General features: G+C 36.6%; 1 protein-coding gene across 3 annotated transcripts in view; it reads right to left on the minus strand.

Moving 5' to 3' along the window:
• Nucleotides 1-3,706: 3,706 nt before the first annotated feature.
• Nucleotides 3,707-17,306, minus strand: part of LOC117325276 (neurocalcin homolog) — a 70,184-nt gene continuing 56,584 nt past the window's right edge. For all 3 annotated transcript variants that reach the window (XM_033881387.1, XM_033881388.1, XM_033881389.1), the window contains 2 exons: nt 10,006-10,422; nt 3,707-8,849 (listed from right to left, as the gene is read on the minus strand). In XM_033881387.1, the coding sequence (XP_033737278.1) occupies nt 8,649-8,849; nt 10,006-10,383 (579 nt within the window). In that variant the 5' untranslated portion in view covers nt 10,384-10,422 and the 3' untranslated portion in view covers nt 3,707-8,648. The remainder of the gene's footprint in view (nt 8,850-10,005; nt 10,423-17,306) is intronic.

Consider the following 17,306-nt stretch of genomic DNA (forward strand, 5'->3'; position numbering starts at 1 on the left):
AAAGGAGTAACCCTATTTCCCCTATTTGGCCCCGCCCCTCAGGCCCCTTGGGGTTCAGAGTAAAAATTTATACAAACTCTGTTCACCTTCTGCCAAGAATGTTCCTGACCAAATTTGGTTCAAATTCATTAATAACTTTATGACTAGTAGCGATTTAAAGGAGTAACCCTATTTCCCCTATTTGGCCCCGCCTCTCAGGTCCCTAGGGGTTAAGAGTAAAAATTTATACAAACTCTGTTCCCCTTCTGCCAAGGATGTTCCTGACCAAATTTGGTTCAAATTCATTCATAACTTTATGACTAGTAGCGATTTAAAGGAGTAACCCTATTTCCCCTATTTGGCCCCACCCCTCAGGCCCCTGGGGGTTCAGAGTAAAAATTTATACAAACTCTGTTTCCTTTCTGCCAAGGATGTTACTGACCAAATTTGGTTCAAATTCATTCATAACTTTATGACTAGTAACGATTTAAAGGAATAACTCTATTTCCCCTATTTGGCCCCGCCCCTCAGGCCCCTGCGGGTTCAGAGTAAAACTTTATACAAACTCTGTTCCCTTTCTGCCAAGGATGTTCCTGACCAAATTTGATTCAAATTCATTCATAACTTGATGACTAGTAGCGATTTAAAGGAGTAACCCTATTTCCCTATTTGGCCCCGCCCCTCAGGCCCCTGGGGGTTCAGAGTAAAAATTTATACAAACTCTGTTCCCCTTCTGCCAAGGATGTTCCTGACCAAATCTGGTTCAAATTCATTCATAACTTTATGACTAGTAGCGATTTAAAGGAGTAACCCTATTTCCCCTATTTGGCCCCGCCCCTCAGGTCCCTAGGGGTTCAGAGTAAAAATTTATGCAAACTCTGTTCCCCTTCTGCCAAGGATGTTCCTGACCAAATTTGGTTCAAATTCATTCATAACTTTATGACTAGTAACGATTTAAAGGAGTAACCCTATTTCCCCTATTTGGCCCCGCCCCTCAGGCCCCTGGGGGTTCAGTGTAAAAATTTATACAAACTCTGTTCCCCTTCTGCCAAGGATGTTACTGACCGAATTTGGTTCAAATTCATTCATAACTTTATGACTAGTAGCGATTTAAAGGAGTAACCCTATTTCCCCTATTTGGCCCCGCCCCTCAGGCCCCTTGGGGTTCAGAGTAAAAATTTATACAAACTCTGTTCACCTTCTGCCAAGAATGTTCCTGACCAAATTTGGTTCAAATTCATTAATAACTTTATGACTAGTAGCGATTTAAAGGAGTAACCCTATTTCCCCTATTTGGCCCCGCCTCTCAGGTCCCTAGGGGTTAAGAGTAAAAATTTATACAAACTCTGTTCCCCTTCTGCCAAGGATGTTCCTGACCAAATTTGGTTCAAATTCATTCATAACTTTATGACTAGTAGCGATTTAAAGGAGTAACCCTATTTCCCCTATTTGGCCCCGCCTCTCAGGTCCCTAGGGGTTAAGAGTAAAAATTTATACAAACTCTGTTCCCCTTCTGCCAAGGATGTTCCTGACCAAATTTGGTTCAAATTCATTCATAACTTTATGACTAGTAGCGATTTAAAGGAGTAACCCTATTTCCCCTATTTGGCCCCACCCCTCAGGCCCCTGGGGGTTCAGAGTAAAAATTTATACAAACTCTGTTCCCTTTCTGCCAAGGATGTCACTGACCAAATTTGGTTCAAATTCATTCATAACTTTATGACTAGTAGCGATTTAAAGGAGTAACCCTATTTCCCCTATTTGGCCCCGCCCTCAGGTCCCTTGGGGTTCAGAGTAAAAATTGATACAAACTCTGTTCCCCTTCTGCCAAGGATGTTCCTGACCAAATTTGGTGAAAATCCATTCAATACTTTATGACTAGTAGCGATTTAAAGAAAAAGTTGACGGACGACGGACGCTGCACCATGGCATAAGCTCACCGGCCCTTCGGGCCAGGTGAGCTAAAAACACAGATTCAAAAAGAAAAAATCCAATTTTTTTTTTTTAAGTTTTACTCCAGGAAGGGATTGTCTTACTCCATAGGGACTCTATTGCCAAATATCAGCACCCTAGTACAATTATAAAGTGATGTATTAAAACCTCTTAACACTTGCACCAAAAACTTAACGCAGAAATATTCTAAGTCCAAAAATTTGAAAATTCTGGTTTATTCCCAAAAAAATCTTTTAGTTTAACTCTGGCAGGGGATAGCTTAACCAAAGAGGGAGTCTATAACCAACTATCAGCACCCTAGTACAATTATAAAGTGATGTATTAATACCTTTCAACACTTGCACCAAAAACTTAACGCAGAAATATTCTAAGTCCAAAAATTTGAAAATTCTGGTTTTTTCCCAAAAAAATCTTTTAGTTTAACTCTGGCAGGGGATAGTCTAACCCCAGAGGGACTCTATTGCCAATTATCAGCACCCTAGTACAATTATGAAGTGATGTATTAATACCTTTCAACACTTGCACCAAAAACTTAACGCAAAAATTTTCTAAGTCCAAAAATTTTCAAAAATCTGTTTTTTTTCCCCAAAAATCTTTTAGTTTAACTCCGGCAGGGAATAGTTTGACCCCCACAGGGACCATATTACCATAAATTACTATGCCTTTCAACACATGCACCAAAAATTTAACATTTGGAAAACCAACGCCGACGCCAACGCCGGAGTGACGACATAAGCTCTCACTCTTCTTCGAAGAGACGAGCTAAAAACTAATGTCACAACCCTAAATAGAGAAACTAATAATGTCACAACCCTTAAATTGTCATTACTGAGAAACTGGTAATGTCACACTCCTTAGGTTTTCATAATAGAATACCATTGAATGATCCATATCAGTCAAATGAAAGACTGATTTTACCTCTTCTTTCACTCTTCCTTCAAAACATTTAATTTAAACTTATATAACATTATATAGCAGGAGCAACCTTCAATTGTGAAAATCAAGGATGGCCATACTATTTTTCAATCAGACTTGCATGCACAATGGAAGGCCAAGCGGAACCTCTATATTCAAAGAGAAAGATCCCATTAGTACTTTCTGAGAAATAGCGATAAACTTTTATTGTCAAAATCCAAGACGCCTGCCTGTCAGCCATGTTGTTTTCCTATTGGTCCCAAAATACAATATGCACAATAAGGGACCAAGGGGTACTTAAATATGGAATTTGAGAAAGATCCTGTTAGTTCTTTGTGAGAAAGAGTGATAAGAAGAATTTGTTACGGACAGACGGACGGACCTCGGACACAGGGTAATTTAAATAGCTACATGTAGGCCACAATCTGATGATGGTGGGCTAAAAACTAGTAATGTCACAACTTTTAGGTTGTCATACAGAAAAACTTATGTAACAATCCTGAAGTTGTTATAGAGAAATTAAAGTCAGAACACTAAGTCATTATAGAGAAATTAACAGGAATAGAACATCACAACTCTTAAGTAGTATTATAGAGAAACTTACCTCACAATCCTTAGGTTGTCATGATTTATAGAAACTAATAATATCACAGGAAACAGATCTGTAGTATAAAGATATTAATAATGTCACAATGTTGAAATGTTGCTGTAGATATAACTAATGTCACAATCCTTTACAATGTTATTATAGAGGAATTATTATGTCACAATCTTGAGGCTGTCATGGTGAGGTATCTGCTAGTGTCACGATCCAAACACAACTGTGTGTGTAGTGTTAATTATCAAACAAAACTAGAGCTTGGGAAGGAAGTTCTTTAATTCATAAAATACATTAAGATCAAGACATTTAATTTTGAACATTTTTCAATGATATTAAACACAAAGAAATGTACATCTTAATTGTCACTCCTTGGATTACCGTATATATACATGTATGTATGTATATATATATATATACTGATACAGATACAGGGTGATTGGTGAAATGTGTGGAGTTAATGAACAACAAACAGCAATGATTGGTGAACAAAGTCAAATATCAATATTTACATGTTGTCATGGATACCTAATGGTAATCAAATAAAATTTGCCAAAACATTTGACTTATATTCAAAGTGTTCACATCTAAGCTACCAATGGGTACTACTTGTGATGTCCAAGCTTATATGCATGGCTTGTACTAAACTGCCTACCAATTTTCATTTTTTCATGTTAACTATTAGAATGCTTCATTGAATTTTGTACAAGTCAAACTAATTAAATAATGTGTTAAAAAATCTGGGTTCAAAATACCTTAGTTTCACTAATCACTTATCCTACAGAAAGGAATCTCATGCTACAAGCGAGACACAATTCCCAGTCATAAAAAAAAACAAAAAACATTTTACTATATTTAACAACAGTTTGAAAAGGAAAACACAAAAAATATGCATTGGGCAAATATAACACTGAAAAATTGTATATACAAGTAGGGTTGCGATAGTTATATATATCAGCTGTACTCACATGTACAGTTGAGGTCACAAAGATTTACATCACACACAACCTAGTGAAATCCATGTAGAGTTTTGTTACATCAGGCAAGTCCATTATCATAACATTGGTATAGGTGAGATTTGTCCATGTTAGTTCAGATCTACATATTAAGTACGTGAGAGACATCTCTATGTCTGTACATACAGATACTCTATACAATGTACAAACAATAACAGGATGTTGTTAATGACACCTACAATAACACCTGACCAGACAACTAACCCTAACAATCTGCCAGTTTTACCAAAATGCCATACTTTATTGAATTGGAATGTTATTCATCATTTGAAGGTTTTTATAAGATTTGATAAGACATAATTTCAAACAATAAAATTTGTTTGAAAAGTTAGTTCCTTTAATCATCAGGGCCCAGTTGTTCAAAGGAAAATTAGGCTAATCACAGTTTAACAACAATTTTAAAATCCCAATAAAATAATTTGTGGTAAAGCTAACTTGACAAAAATTTATGAAACAATAGTACTCATCAGTCCCTTCCCACCTGTTTTTAAGGAATATACATTATAAACAGATTTTGAAGTTAAGGAGAAATGAGATTTTCTCTAATCAAGTGATTAAGCTAATCACCTTTTGAACAACTGGGTCCTGATCTAAATGAAAAGCCGTTTTTTGAAGTACAGTTGATCAGGCCTCACCTTGTAGGCACAGAAAGAAAGGTGTTCAGTTCAGTGTGTTCTGGACTAGTCTACCAAAACAACACCCCTCCACACACTTCAGTACAGTGTGTTCTGGACTAGTCTACCAAAACAACACCCCTCCACACACTTCAGTACAGTGTGTTCTGGACTAGTCTACCAAAACAACACCCCTCCACACACTTCAGTACAGTGTGTTCTGGACTAGTCTACCAAAACAACACCCCTCCACACACTTCAGTTCAGTGTGTTCTGGACTAGTCTACCAAAACAACACCTCTCCACACACTTCAGTACAGTGTGTTCTGGACTAGTCTACCAAAACAACACCCCTCCACACACTTCAGTACAGTGTGTTCTGGACTAGTCTACCAAAACAACACCCCTCCACACACTTCAGTACAGTGTGTTCTGGACTAGTCTATCAAAATAACACCCCTCAACACACTTCAGTTCAGTGTGTTCTGGACTAGCCTACCAAAACAACACCCCTCCACACACTTCAGTACAGTGTGTTCTGGACTAGTCTACCAAAACAACACCCCTCCACACACTTCAGTTCAGTGTGTTCTGGACTAGTCTACCAAAACAACACCCCTCCACACACTTCAGTACAGTGTGTTCTGGACTAGTCTACCAAAACAACACCCCTCCACACACTTCAGTACAGTGTGTTCTGGACTAGTCAACCAAAATAACACCCTTCCACAAACCTAACAGCATCAAACCTTTTCCTGGCACTAAGTCATTTATAAGTCTGTTTCCATTTTGTTCATTCTATCATCTGAGACAGAAATAATTTAGTTACAAAAGTATGATGATAACACACTAACTTTATAACCTTTTCTTGAGACCTAGGATAAGTACAGTAACATGATGTGACACAGACTAATGAATGCCATGTCCTCCATCTGTTTGGGATTGATCCAGTTTACCTCCTCACCAACAGCTGCCAATCAGCCAGCGACAGGATAACAGGTCAGATATCTGGTGTACACAGGTATCACACTGACACAAGTACCATATACAACACACACCAACGCAGGGTTGAACTTCCCCAGAAAAATATATTATTTTTACCTTATCCAACAAATCTGTCATAAATATCTTGCTTGTACATATTTAGGAACTGATTTTATAGCTTTACAAAAGTGATACAGCAATACATCACTGAAAATACACCATTTTGGAAATGCAACAATCATTTCAAATACATTTTCCTCAAAGCCAAATGCAACACACTCCGCTTAGTGACTACATACTGAAAAAAGGATTGCCTTATTTTATCAAGTAATCTCTCTGGTACAAAGACATCAGACTAGCTAATAGTAGTAATGGTACCAATCGGCCCCCAAATCATTGAATATTGATGTATACATGATGGGGAAATATGGCTTAAAACCAATATTTATACTGGACAGCGAGGATCGACTAAAGCGGCCAGAAGATCAATGTTGTCTGAGGAGGTAATTAATGGGATAAAGACAATTCTAGCTTAGGTATACAGTTATTAGGTGGTGGCAAAATCATCTATCGTTACAAAGATTAGACCAAAATTCAGGCTACATCTTTTATGGTGTACTTGAGAAGATATATACCAAAGCGGGTAAGAGCCGTACCTCTAGTTTTAGCTATTTTCCGACAATACAGCTTTAATGTGATTTTAGTACTGAATAGAAGATTAAAGAAGAACAAAAATCAAACTCCATGCCTACAATTAATTAACACAAATCCCAAATGTATCATGTTGGGGCTTGGAAACAAAAGAATTAAACAGGAAAATAATCCAACAGTGGAGCAATGAGAAGCAGATTAAGGTGTTAATGATAAATGGCATCATGCCACAGGTATACAAAAATTACTGCTATTCTTATATACTGATGACAAGTGGGTCTACACAACCTACAGTAAACACGAGTGTCCCTGCAGTCTAGTACAAGTTTGATTATTCATCAATCTAACCACAATGAGGATTTCATTAGGACTGATCCCAAATGCTATCAACAGTTTGTTGCTAAAACCCTATCACAGATTGGAATATAATGAAATGGTACATTTTCTATGGTTACATGATTTCCCTATCTAGATCATCACAGCTTTGTTTTTAGTACTTTTATACAATCATTACAACACCAATGTCTTCATTACTCCCTTCTGGCTTTCATATCAACACTGACTTTTCGTTATCTGAAATTACCCATTTAACATTTATATGACTGCTATGTTTTAATCTCATAAATAACTAACATTTTGTCCAGTTTTCATGTCAAGAAGCCATCAGAGGCTTCAAACATGAATCATGCAAAATGCCTAAATTTAACTGCATGAAAATAACATTTCAAAAATTAAAATTAGCAAGATGAATATTTCTTTTAGCTAAAAAGTAATGAAAAGCAAAAAAAAAAAAAAACAAACTTGGGATTTTTTCCTACAAAGACCTATTTGTGAGGCCAATTGTCTATAAATATAGATTTTTACAAACACATTTGCAATAAGAAAATGCAGTAAATGTTTTAACATAACATGCAATATTTGCCATTATTTCACATTTATCCCCACAATTATGAGATATTTTATAAACATTAAGTGTTGTTACAAAAACTAAATGAATCAACATCTTGGAAATTACTGAAGTAAAAAAATCAAAATATCAAATATATACAGTACAATCGAATTTTGCATTAACAAAAAATAGTGACAAAACTAATATCTGATGCTATTCATCAAGGCATTTCTCCTATTCCAGACGCCTATGTATGATGATCCTAATCTGGGAATCACATTTCAGACCCCTCCTGTAGCATTACTGTGGAGCTTTACATAGATCCATGTCACTGCCAAGTTACATCAAAAGATTACCACAATAGATAGAGAAAATCTTACCATTTTTACATGAAATCTTATTGAAAATGCTTTACATTTATGAGTGTTGAGCAAATTTTGCTGAGGTAACAATATATAAAACTTTAAAGCTTTTTTGAATAAATCCACACAATCAAAGACTTAAGGAGAAGTGTTTTAATAGGATATTTAGTTATTAGTAAATTATCTCGGGTTATGACATTAATGATGACCAGTATTCCACCTTATTATGCCTGCTGTCCTCTGTTACTGTGGATTGGTATTACTGTTACTTCTAATTGAGATCAGGCTTAGCAATTAACACAACAACTTCTTTATACCAGATAACAGTGGTATCATCATTTAGAAAGTGGCCTGATGAGCAGGCACAATAATGACATGGAGTATCTGTCACACAGCTCACCACAGTAGTGTCCCCACAATATATTGCTTTATAGGCACAACCAAGAATGGCGAATCTGGAAGCAATAAAGGACAGCTTGGACTACACGGAGGAAGTCACACTGAGTCAAAACTCTGACCACTTTTACTTTCATTACCTCATATTCTTCCTCTTCAGCTAATACAGATTAACATTCAACACTGAATGTAATCCTTAAAATTTAACCATAAAAGTTGTAAATATATAAATCATCATATGTATCATTCAGTATATAAACAGTTTAAAACAAACAGAAGAAAACACCAGGCTCAGAGTGGTTGGTTACTGCCGTCACACTGTAGTAGTCGCACAATGGAGGGGTCACTTTTTGCTCCTTCAATAAATTCTGTTAAAGACAGCTTTCCATCAAAATTCTTGTCCATTTGTTTGAAAATTTTGTCAGTCCGCTTTTCAGGTGTAGATTCGTCCTCTGGCATTTTCATCACTGTGCCAACCATCTTGTATATAGCCTAAGGTCAGACAAATAAGATCAATTAAAGCTAACCCATAATCGGATTTAAACATTCTTTTTCTAGTGGCAATTAATATATGAATATAAACAAAAAACATGTAAGTTATTATATGAATATAAACAAAAAACATGTAAGTTATTAAGACAATATCATGTGACAGATCATGTGACAAAGTGTTTGAGGCTGATGTAAGGGACTGGCTAGAGGTTTAGTAGTAGATATCCCACAGGGGTTCAACACAAATCTGTTCTGCATCACATTATTTTATGTCTTATATCATATTGCCCCTATTGGAATACAAGATCCAATAATTTAGCTACACAGTGGCTTACTGTACAATTGTAAATGTCAGCATCAAGCCCTATCATTTCTATTGATACATACAAAAGTAAAGACTATATATATATATATACAAACATTTACATATGTAGTCATTGGAAATACATACTAAACTAGAAAATGTCTGTAAGACATGAATACCCCGCTGCCACTCGGGACACCCTGAAATCTCAGCAGCTCTGAGATGAACTAGTTACTTGCATCATGATGGGACAGGACGGACATGGGTCAGACTACTATACCCCCCCCCCCCCCCAATTTCATAGAGGGGGCATAATAACTTTACCACTGAATGCAGCTTGTTAAAAATGGTTCCGACCTCAATGATATAAAGCTTAAGGCCAACAAGCACTCTACAATCTGTCACAGATGATATCAGCTTTTCAGTCATAATCTTGAAACATATATGAGGATGGTATGACTATTGTACATGTGATCGACAAGAAATCATGTAATATTCCAAATTTCACAGCTAACACTCTGAGTATTTTGAGCCTGTAGTCTGGGTGTATTTGCATGTCTTTCTTTCATGTATGACATGACTTAAAGTAAGATGAAATACATGTCTGGACGTCAGGATTTCAATATCACTTGACAATTATGCAATAAAACATGGAAATGGGAAGTCTTTTTTCTCAAATTCTGTTGTAGTCCATCAGCACTAGAATTTGAAACCACATTTACAATGACATGCAGCCAATGGGTTTTTTTTTTGTGGAGGAATGGAACACTGTTCTGTCATCTGACCAAAAAACCCTAAACCATCTCTACAATGTTTGTTAGATCATCAATACTTTTTAACAGCCATACTCACTTTAACTATTTCCAACATCTCTTCCCTTGAGATATATCCATTGCCGTCCAAATCATACATGTTGAAAGCCCACTGTAGTTTCTGTTCTAACTTCCCACGACTTGTTACACTCAATGCACAGATGAATTCCCTGAAGTCTATTGTACCATCACCATTTGTGTCGAAGGTCCTGAAAACATGTTCTGCAAATTTAGATGCATCTCCATATGGAAAGAAATTTCCATAAATTTTCTTGAACTCTTCAACAGTCAAATGGCCACTTGGGCAGTCCTTTAAGAAACCCTTATACCATTCCTGTAGCTCATGATCGCTGAACTCTGTTTCTTGCCGTAAGTCCTCCAAGGCATCAGGCTTTAGCTTACTATTCTGCTTTCCCATGCTTTCTGAATTACAGGCAGAAGTTCCTTGTCAAAATCTCTGTAATACAAAGATAAAAATTACACTAATATTGATGCATTGTGCAAAATAAATATAAAACTTCGTGAAATCAGTAATACTCAAAATTCACCTAGATATGTCATTTCTACCCCAAAATTCACATTTTTCTGAAAAGTAAAAAGAAAATACATCTGATATATTATAGAAATCATTCCAATTTGGCTATAAGTGTATTTGTAAATCAATTGGAGAAACAAAGGTTTTATATCAATTACTTCTCAAAATCTAAGGTTTTTAACAACAACAAAAAACAGCAAAATATTCAAATTGATGTAATCTGCAGGGTGTGTTGAACTTAAAGTTAGACTTACACTTTTTTAGCATTTCCTTATTCCTTATTCTAAGAAATAATATCACGCCTTTCTTATAAGGTAATGAACAAGCACCTGAGATTTGAAATATTTCGGAGTATTTGACCCTTTTTGGCCCCGCTCATTAGACCAGGGGGTCAGTCAGGGCCATTACAATTGCATACCATTAGCTATCATGCCATGCTGATAATGTTAACAAAATTAGAATGAATTCCAAAAGAAATCAAACAAACGATAGTTAAATATGTGATTTCCCTGTATAAACTCCAGTATAGTGTACTCCTTCCCCACTGGCAAACGTGAAACCGCAGGGTCATAAAATTCATAGTTTTGGTAGCAAAACAACAAAGGTAAAAAATGTGATTTCCCTATATAAACTTAAGTAAAGTTTACCCCCTCCCCAGGGGGAAACATGAGGCCCCAGGGTCATGAAATTCACACTTTTGGTAGAAGACTTTAAAACATTTCTATCTGTGAAGAGCATTTGATTCTACCATATCTTTGAGTTAAGGAGAAGATTTTGAAATTTTAGTCAATTTGACCCTTTTTTTGTCCCGCCCCTGTTCAAAAAAGCCATCAAAGGATTAGTTGTTTAAACATGTGTTTGGTACATCAGGATATAAAATCAGACTTTTAGAGCTGCAGTTCAATATCATATCATACTACACTTAACACGTACCGGATCGATGAACCAAAAACCACAACATAGCAATTGTTATAGGCGAACAACTAGAGTTAGGTCAATGTGAGGTAAACTTCTCTACTCTGGTGTGTTCAGTAATTATGAGGACCCAGAATAAAACAGTAAACATTCATTAAATATTAAACATGCCACACTGATGATTAAAGGGCCCATCATTGTGGCCTGTTACTGCTTACACCAGGGCTACATTGATTTTCTACTTCTCCCCATAATTACCATTCATCTATATGTATCACTAGCTCAGATGACCTTGTAAACATGTTTTACTCATCATCAGTGGTTCATCTATACCTTACTCCCACAGACCAAACTCTATACTGAAACCATTGCATGCCAATCATGGATTCCTTTCTATACATTTTGCACTTGGGAACACTTTCTGCCCAGACAAAAGGCTTTTTCCACAAACAAGACAGCAAAAAAAAAAAAAAAAAAAAACCACACACAAGAGGCCCATGGGCCTTAACGGTCACCGGAGACTTAAACATATAACTATCTTCTATATAATTTACAATGTATTTCTAAACAGTTCATAAATATATATATATGTAGTCGTATAGTTTCGCCCTCATAATTCTAATTTTTTTAAATAATTTCCCTCAAAATGTGATTTCTCTGCAATAAAACAATAGTAAAATTTAGCACCTCTTCAGGGAGAAACATGAAACTCAGGGCCATGAAATTTACAATTTTGATAAATCACCTGAAGACCATTCCATCCATGAAGAGTATTTGACCCAAAACATAGAATTTACATCCAGGAAATGATCTAAGATATGTAATCGATCTGATAGTCACATTCATATGCTATACCAATGTTTTCTCTTCATTTCCGTTCTTTAACAGGTCATTTGATTACTGTGACCTTGAACTTTGTTGGTCAAGGTCAACTATTTGCATAACTAATGCAGCAAGAACTTATGCTGTAGATATGCTAATCATCAAGTGTATATGTTTCACAGTAATGAAAAAAAAAAATTGCATTGCACTTTTTAGATAATTTTGAATTTTGACAGGAAAACACTCTTCAAAATGCCATATCTGCATCATTTTTGATGATTTGACCTAGAAACATTGCGGGCACCTTCATAAGAGCAGGTTCATTAAAATGTGACCCAAACAAATCATTTTGAAAGAATTTTGAATTATTTTATTTTTTTACCATTTGACCCTTGACATTGAAGGAAGGTCAAGGTCAAAGATAAACATAATAGTGGTAGCCAGTCACAAATAATATCTGTGTGCCAAACATCCAGCCTTCATGTGCATAGATAAAAGAGCAGTAATTTTTTATGTGCAGTTTTGGGTGATTTTTGAATTTTTGCTGGAATTTTTTTCCCTCAAAATGCCAGGACCATGTAAATTACACTTTTGGTCAACCTTTAGCCAAGGAAGGTTTCTGCAAAATTTCATCAAAAATAGTGCAGGAGTTTTTGAGAAGCAGTAAATGTTAAATGTTAAATGTACGGCAGACTAAAATGGACGAAGACAAATCAGAAAAGGTCACCTAACTTTGCTCAGGTGACCTAAAACAAAACATTGCAGTTGTGATATTGTATTTACATTGTCATGGTATTAACTAAGTCCAATGAAATTAGAGTCCAACCAAATTTCTATAAATTTCATGAACATTTATTTTCCTGTTAACCCTTTTGGCATATGAGCCAAAAATTGAAAGCGACCCCATTTATTTTCAGGAATTCCATTCAAACTTTGGGGAAGGAACCCATTTAAATTAAAAAAAAGATACATATTCACTGACAAAATAGGTAGTGAAAACCCTGTGTATTTTAGACCCCATACATAATCCACTTAAAGCCATATAAAGTGACAAATCCCACCTGGAATGTGGATTAAGGTAATATAGTGGAACAATTCCATTGCCTAAGTAGCCACAACCATAATAATATTGCTTTTAATCTCATTTGCCATTAAGATATAACCGATAGAAATTTTTCCTTGTGACAAAAAAATATAGCATCAAAGGTCCAGGTCATAGTTTTAAAACAGTAGGTACACAGGTCCTCATCATCAACAAAATCTTTGTAAAATAACACAACATTTAGAGGCTTGTTGATTGTAATTAGAAACAAGAGTTAAGTTGATGGCAGACTGATGAGCAATGACATAAGTTCATTATGGGCTTGTCTCAAAACAGGTAGGATATTGTAAAGAGAAATGGACCATCAATCTACACGGGATAAGATTGGTACCATGTCTATGTGAGGACATCTTTTTTACTTGTGGTTTTGGTTTTACAAGTACATGTGCTACACCGGGACTCTAGGGCTATATGTACACATCAGTTATAGCTTCCCTTAACAGCCACCTGTTTTGGATCAAATGAAAGAACTTACAGAATAAAATTAATTCAGTGAGTAATAACATTTTACATCACCAAACAGCACAGAGGTAAACCCCAAACTACCACTACATACATATAGAAGGTAAAACACAACAGATAATGACCCTGGTGTAGGATGATATACTGGGTGATGCTGACATCTTTATGAGAAATTAAATTTCCTAGTTGGTATGGCAATAAATTCATGTCATGCATGGCTACACTGGAAGCCAGTGTTGTTGCCATCATAAACCTCAAACCATAGATAACTTGTGGTTAACCAACAAAATTATGTTGATTTAGTAATTACCAGGCCTCTTCTCCATGTTAATTAAAAAAGTACATATATATGAAGCTACATGTATAAACTTATATACCTATACTGCCGGACCATATCAAAATATAAAATATATATAATTCATGATCAACACCTTATCAAAATACAGACACCTTCACTCCATATCTGCTACTTAGATAGGTTCCAGTACCATAACTACCTAAAATTTTAAAATGGATCAGCCCCACACCATAACACACGTGTGGCAAGGTACGAAATCCTATATTGATTTGTAATTGGATCTCCTGTCTATAAATCCTGTGTACAGGTGGATATTCAATGACACTAGATAACACAATAAAATGTCTCAATCTAGATCTATATATCTTGGAACCATAACATTCTCCACACTCATTTCGCTAACATAGGTAGTACAGTGTTGTCTTTATTCATCAATCCTAGCTCATCTCCCTTTAACCTCAGTTTCCGCTGACACATATCGTTCTATTTCCACTTCAAACTTATCAAACTTCCTTTTCAGTACCAATATATCCTTCCTTTCCACAAATTTTGATTTCCAAAAAAGTTTCAAAAATTCATGATCTTTCTCATCTCAAGAAGACCACACCTTTTCTTCATATAATTAAAAAAACACTGACCTTTTTTTTCACATCAAATTGAAGATATTTTTCAAGATTAAATTTGGTGAAAATGATACATGAATCCATAAAGGTGAATTTGTCACCTATGTGGCTAACAGTGGATAAACTATTAGAAGCATGATGCTTTTTCCATCTGAAGTAATCCCAAGCAGTCAGGACACCCTTTTCGAGAAGGGAACTTGTTCAAATGATGCAAAAGACACCAGACACAGACAATTTAGTGATCCTCCCTTTATGTGGCCTATCTAGGGGACAAGAAAGATGCGCAAAACATGCTTTGATCAAAGTGTTACCTGCATGAAAGAAGAAGGATTTTAAAAATAAACTGTATTTGCAAATTGGCCAATCTTGAGTAGTCCATGACCATCAGTTTCCCTGAGATACACATTATTGCAATTTTAATGAATGAAGGGGAAATAGAAAAGAAGTTGTGGGTGCCTGCCAACACCACACCACAATTTGTGTCCCAACACAGATGGGTGTTCAACAGCTATGTACAAAGGATGGCTGTGGCTTAGTAATAAAAACATGGCTACAACATCTGGCTGTGTGATATAGAATGGCTGTGGCTATACAGGGTTACTATAACATGTGGCTGTGTGATGTAGAATGGCTGTGCTTATACAGGGTTACTATAAACATGTGGCTGTGTGATGTAGGATGGCTGTTAGTAATACAGGGTTACTATAACATGTGACTGTGTGATGTAGGATGGCTGTTAGTAATACAGGGTTACTAAAACATGTGGCTGTGTGATGTAGGATGGCTGTGGCTATACAGGGTTACTATAACATGTGGCTGTGTGATGTAAGATGGCTGTAAGTAATACAGGGTTACTATAACATGTGGCTGTGTGATGTAGGATGGCTGTGGTTATACAGGGTTACTATAACATGTGGCTGTGTGATGTAGGATGGCTGTTAGTAATACAGGGTTACTAAAACATGTGGCTGTGTGATGTAGAATGGCTGTGGTTATACAGGGTTACTATAACATGTGGCTGTGTGATGTAGGATGGCTGTTAGTAATACAGGGTTACTATAAACATGTGGCTGTGTGATGTAGGATGGCTGTTAGTAATACAGGGTTACTATAACATCTGGCTGTGTGATATAGAATGGCTGTGGTTATACAGGGTTACTATAACATGTGGCTGTGTGATGTAGGATGGCTGTGGTTATACAGGGTTACTATAACATGTGGCTGTGTGATGTAGGATGGCTGTGGTTATACAGGGTTACTATAACATGTGGCTGTGTGATGTAGGATGGCTGTGGCTATACAGGGTTACTATAACATGTGGCTGTGTGATGTAGAATGGCTGTTAGTAATACAGGGTTACTATAACATGTGGCTGTGTGATGTAGAATGGCTGTGGTTATACAGGGTTACTATAACATGTGGCTGTGTGATGTAGGATGGCTGTTAGTAATACAGGGTTACTAAAACATCTGGCTGTGTGATGTAGAATGGCTGTGGTTATACAGGGTTACTATAACATGTGGCTGTGTGATGTAGGATGGCTGTGGCTATACAGGGTTACTATAACATGTGGCTGTGTGATGTAGAATGGCTGTGGTTATACAGGGTTACTAAAACATGTGGCTGTGTGATGTAGAATGGCTGTGGTTATACAGGGTTACTAAAACATGTGGCTGTGTGATGTAGAATGGCTGTTAGTAATACAGGGTTACTATAACATGTGACTGTGTGATGTAGGATGGCTGTGGCTATACAGGGTTACTATAACATGTGGCTGTGTGATGTAGGATGGCTGTAAGTAATACAGGGTTACTATAAACATGTGGCTGTGTGATGTAGGATGGCTGTTAGTAATACAGGGTTACTATAAACATGTGGCTGTGTGATGTAGGATGGCTGTGGTTATACAGGGTTACTATAACATGTGGCTGTGTGATGTAGGATGGCTGTGGTTATACAGGGTTACTATAACATGTGGCTGTGTGATGTAGGATGGCTGTGGTTATACAGGGTTACTATAACATGTGGCTGTGTGATGTAGGATGGCTGTGGTTATACAGGGTTACTATAACATGTGACTGTGTGATACAGGATGGCTGTTAGTAATACAGGGTTACTATAACATGTGGCTGTGTGATGTAGGATGGCTGTGGTTATACAGGGTTACTATAACATGTGGCTGTGTGATGTAGGATGGCTGTGGTTATACAGGGTTACTATAACATGTGGCTGTGTGATGTAGAATGGCTGTGGTTATACAGGGTTACTATAACATGTGGCTGTGTGATGTAGAATGGCTGTGGTTATACAGGGTTACTATAACATGTGGCTGTGTGATGTAGGATGGCTGTGGTTATACAGGGTTACTATAACATGTGGCTGTGTGATGTAGGATGGCTGTGGTTATACAGGGTTACTATAACATGTGGCTGTGTGATGTAGGATGGCTGTTAGTAATACAGGGTTACTAAAACATGTGGCTGTGTGATGTAGGATGGCTGTGGCTATACAGGGTTACTATAACATGTGGCTGTGTGATGTAGGATGGCTGTTAGTAATACAGGGTTACTATAACATGTGGCTG

The sequence above is a fragment of the Pecten maximus genome, chromosome 4 (genome assembly GCF_902652985.1).
Source record: "Pecten maximus chromosome 4, xPecMax1.1, whole genome shotgun sequence".
Lineage (NCBI taxonomy): Eukaryota > Metazoa > Mollusca > Bivalvia > Pectinida > Pectinidae > Pecten > Pecten maximus.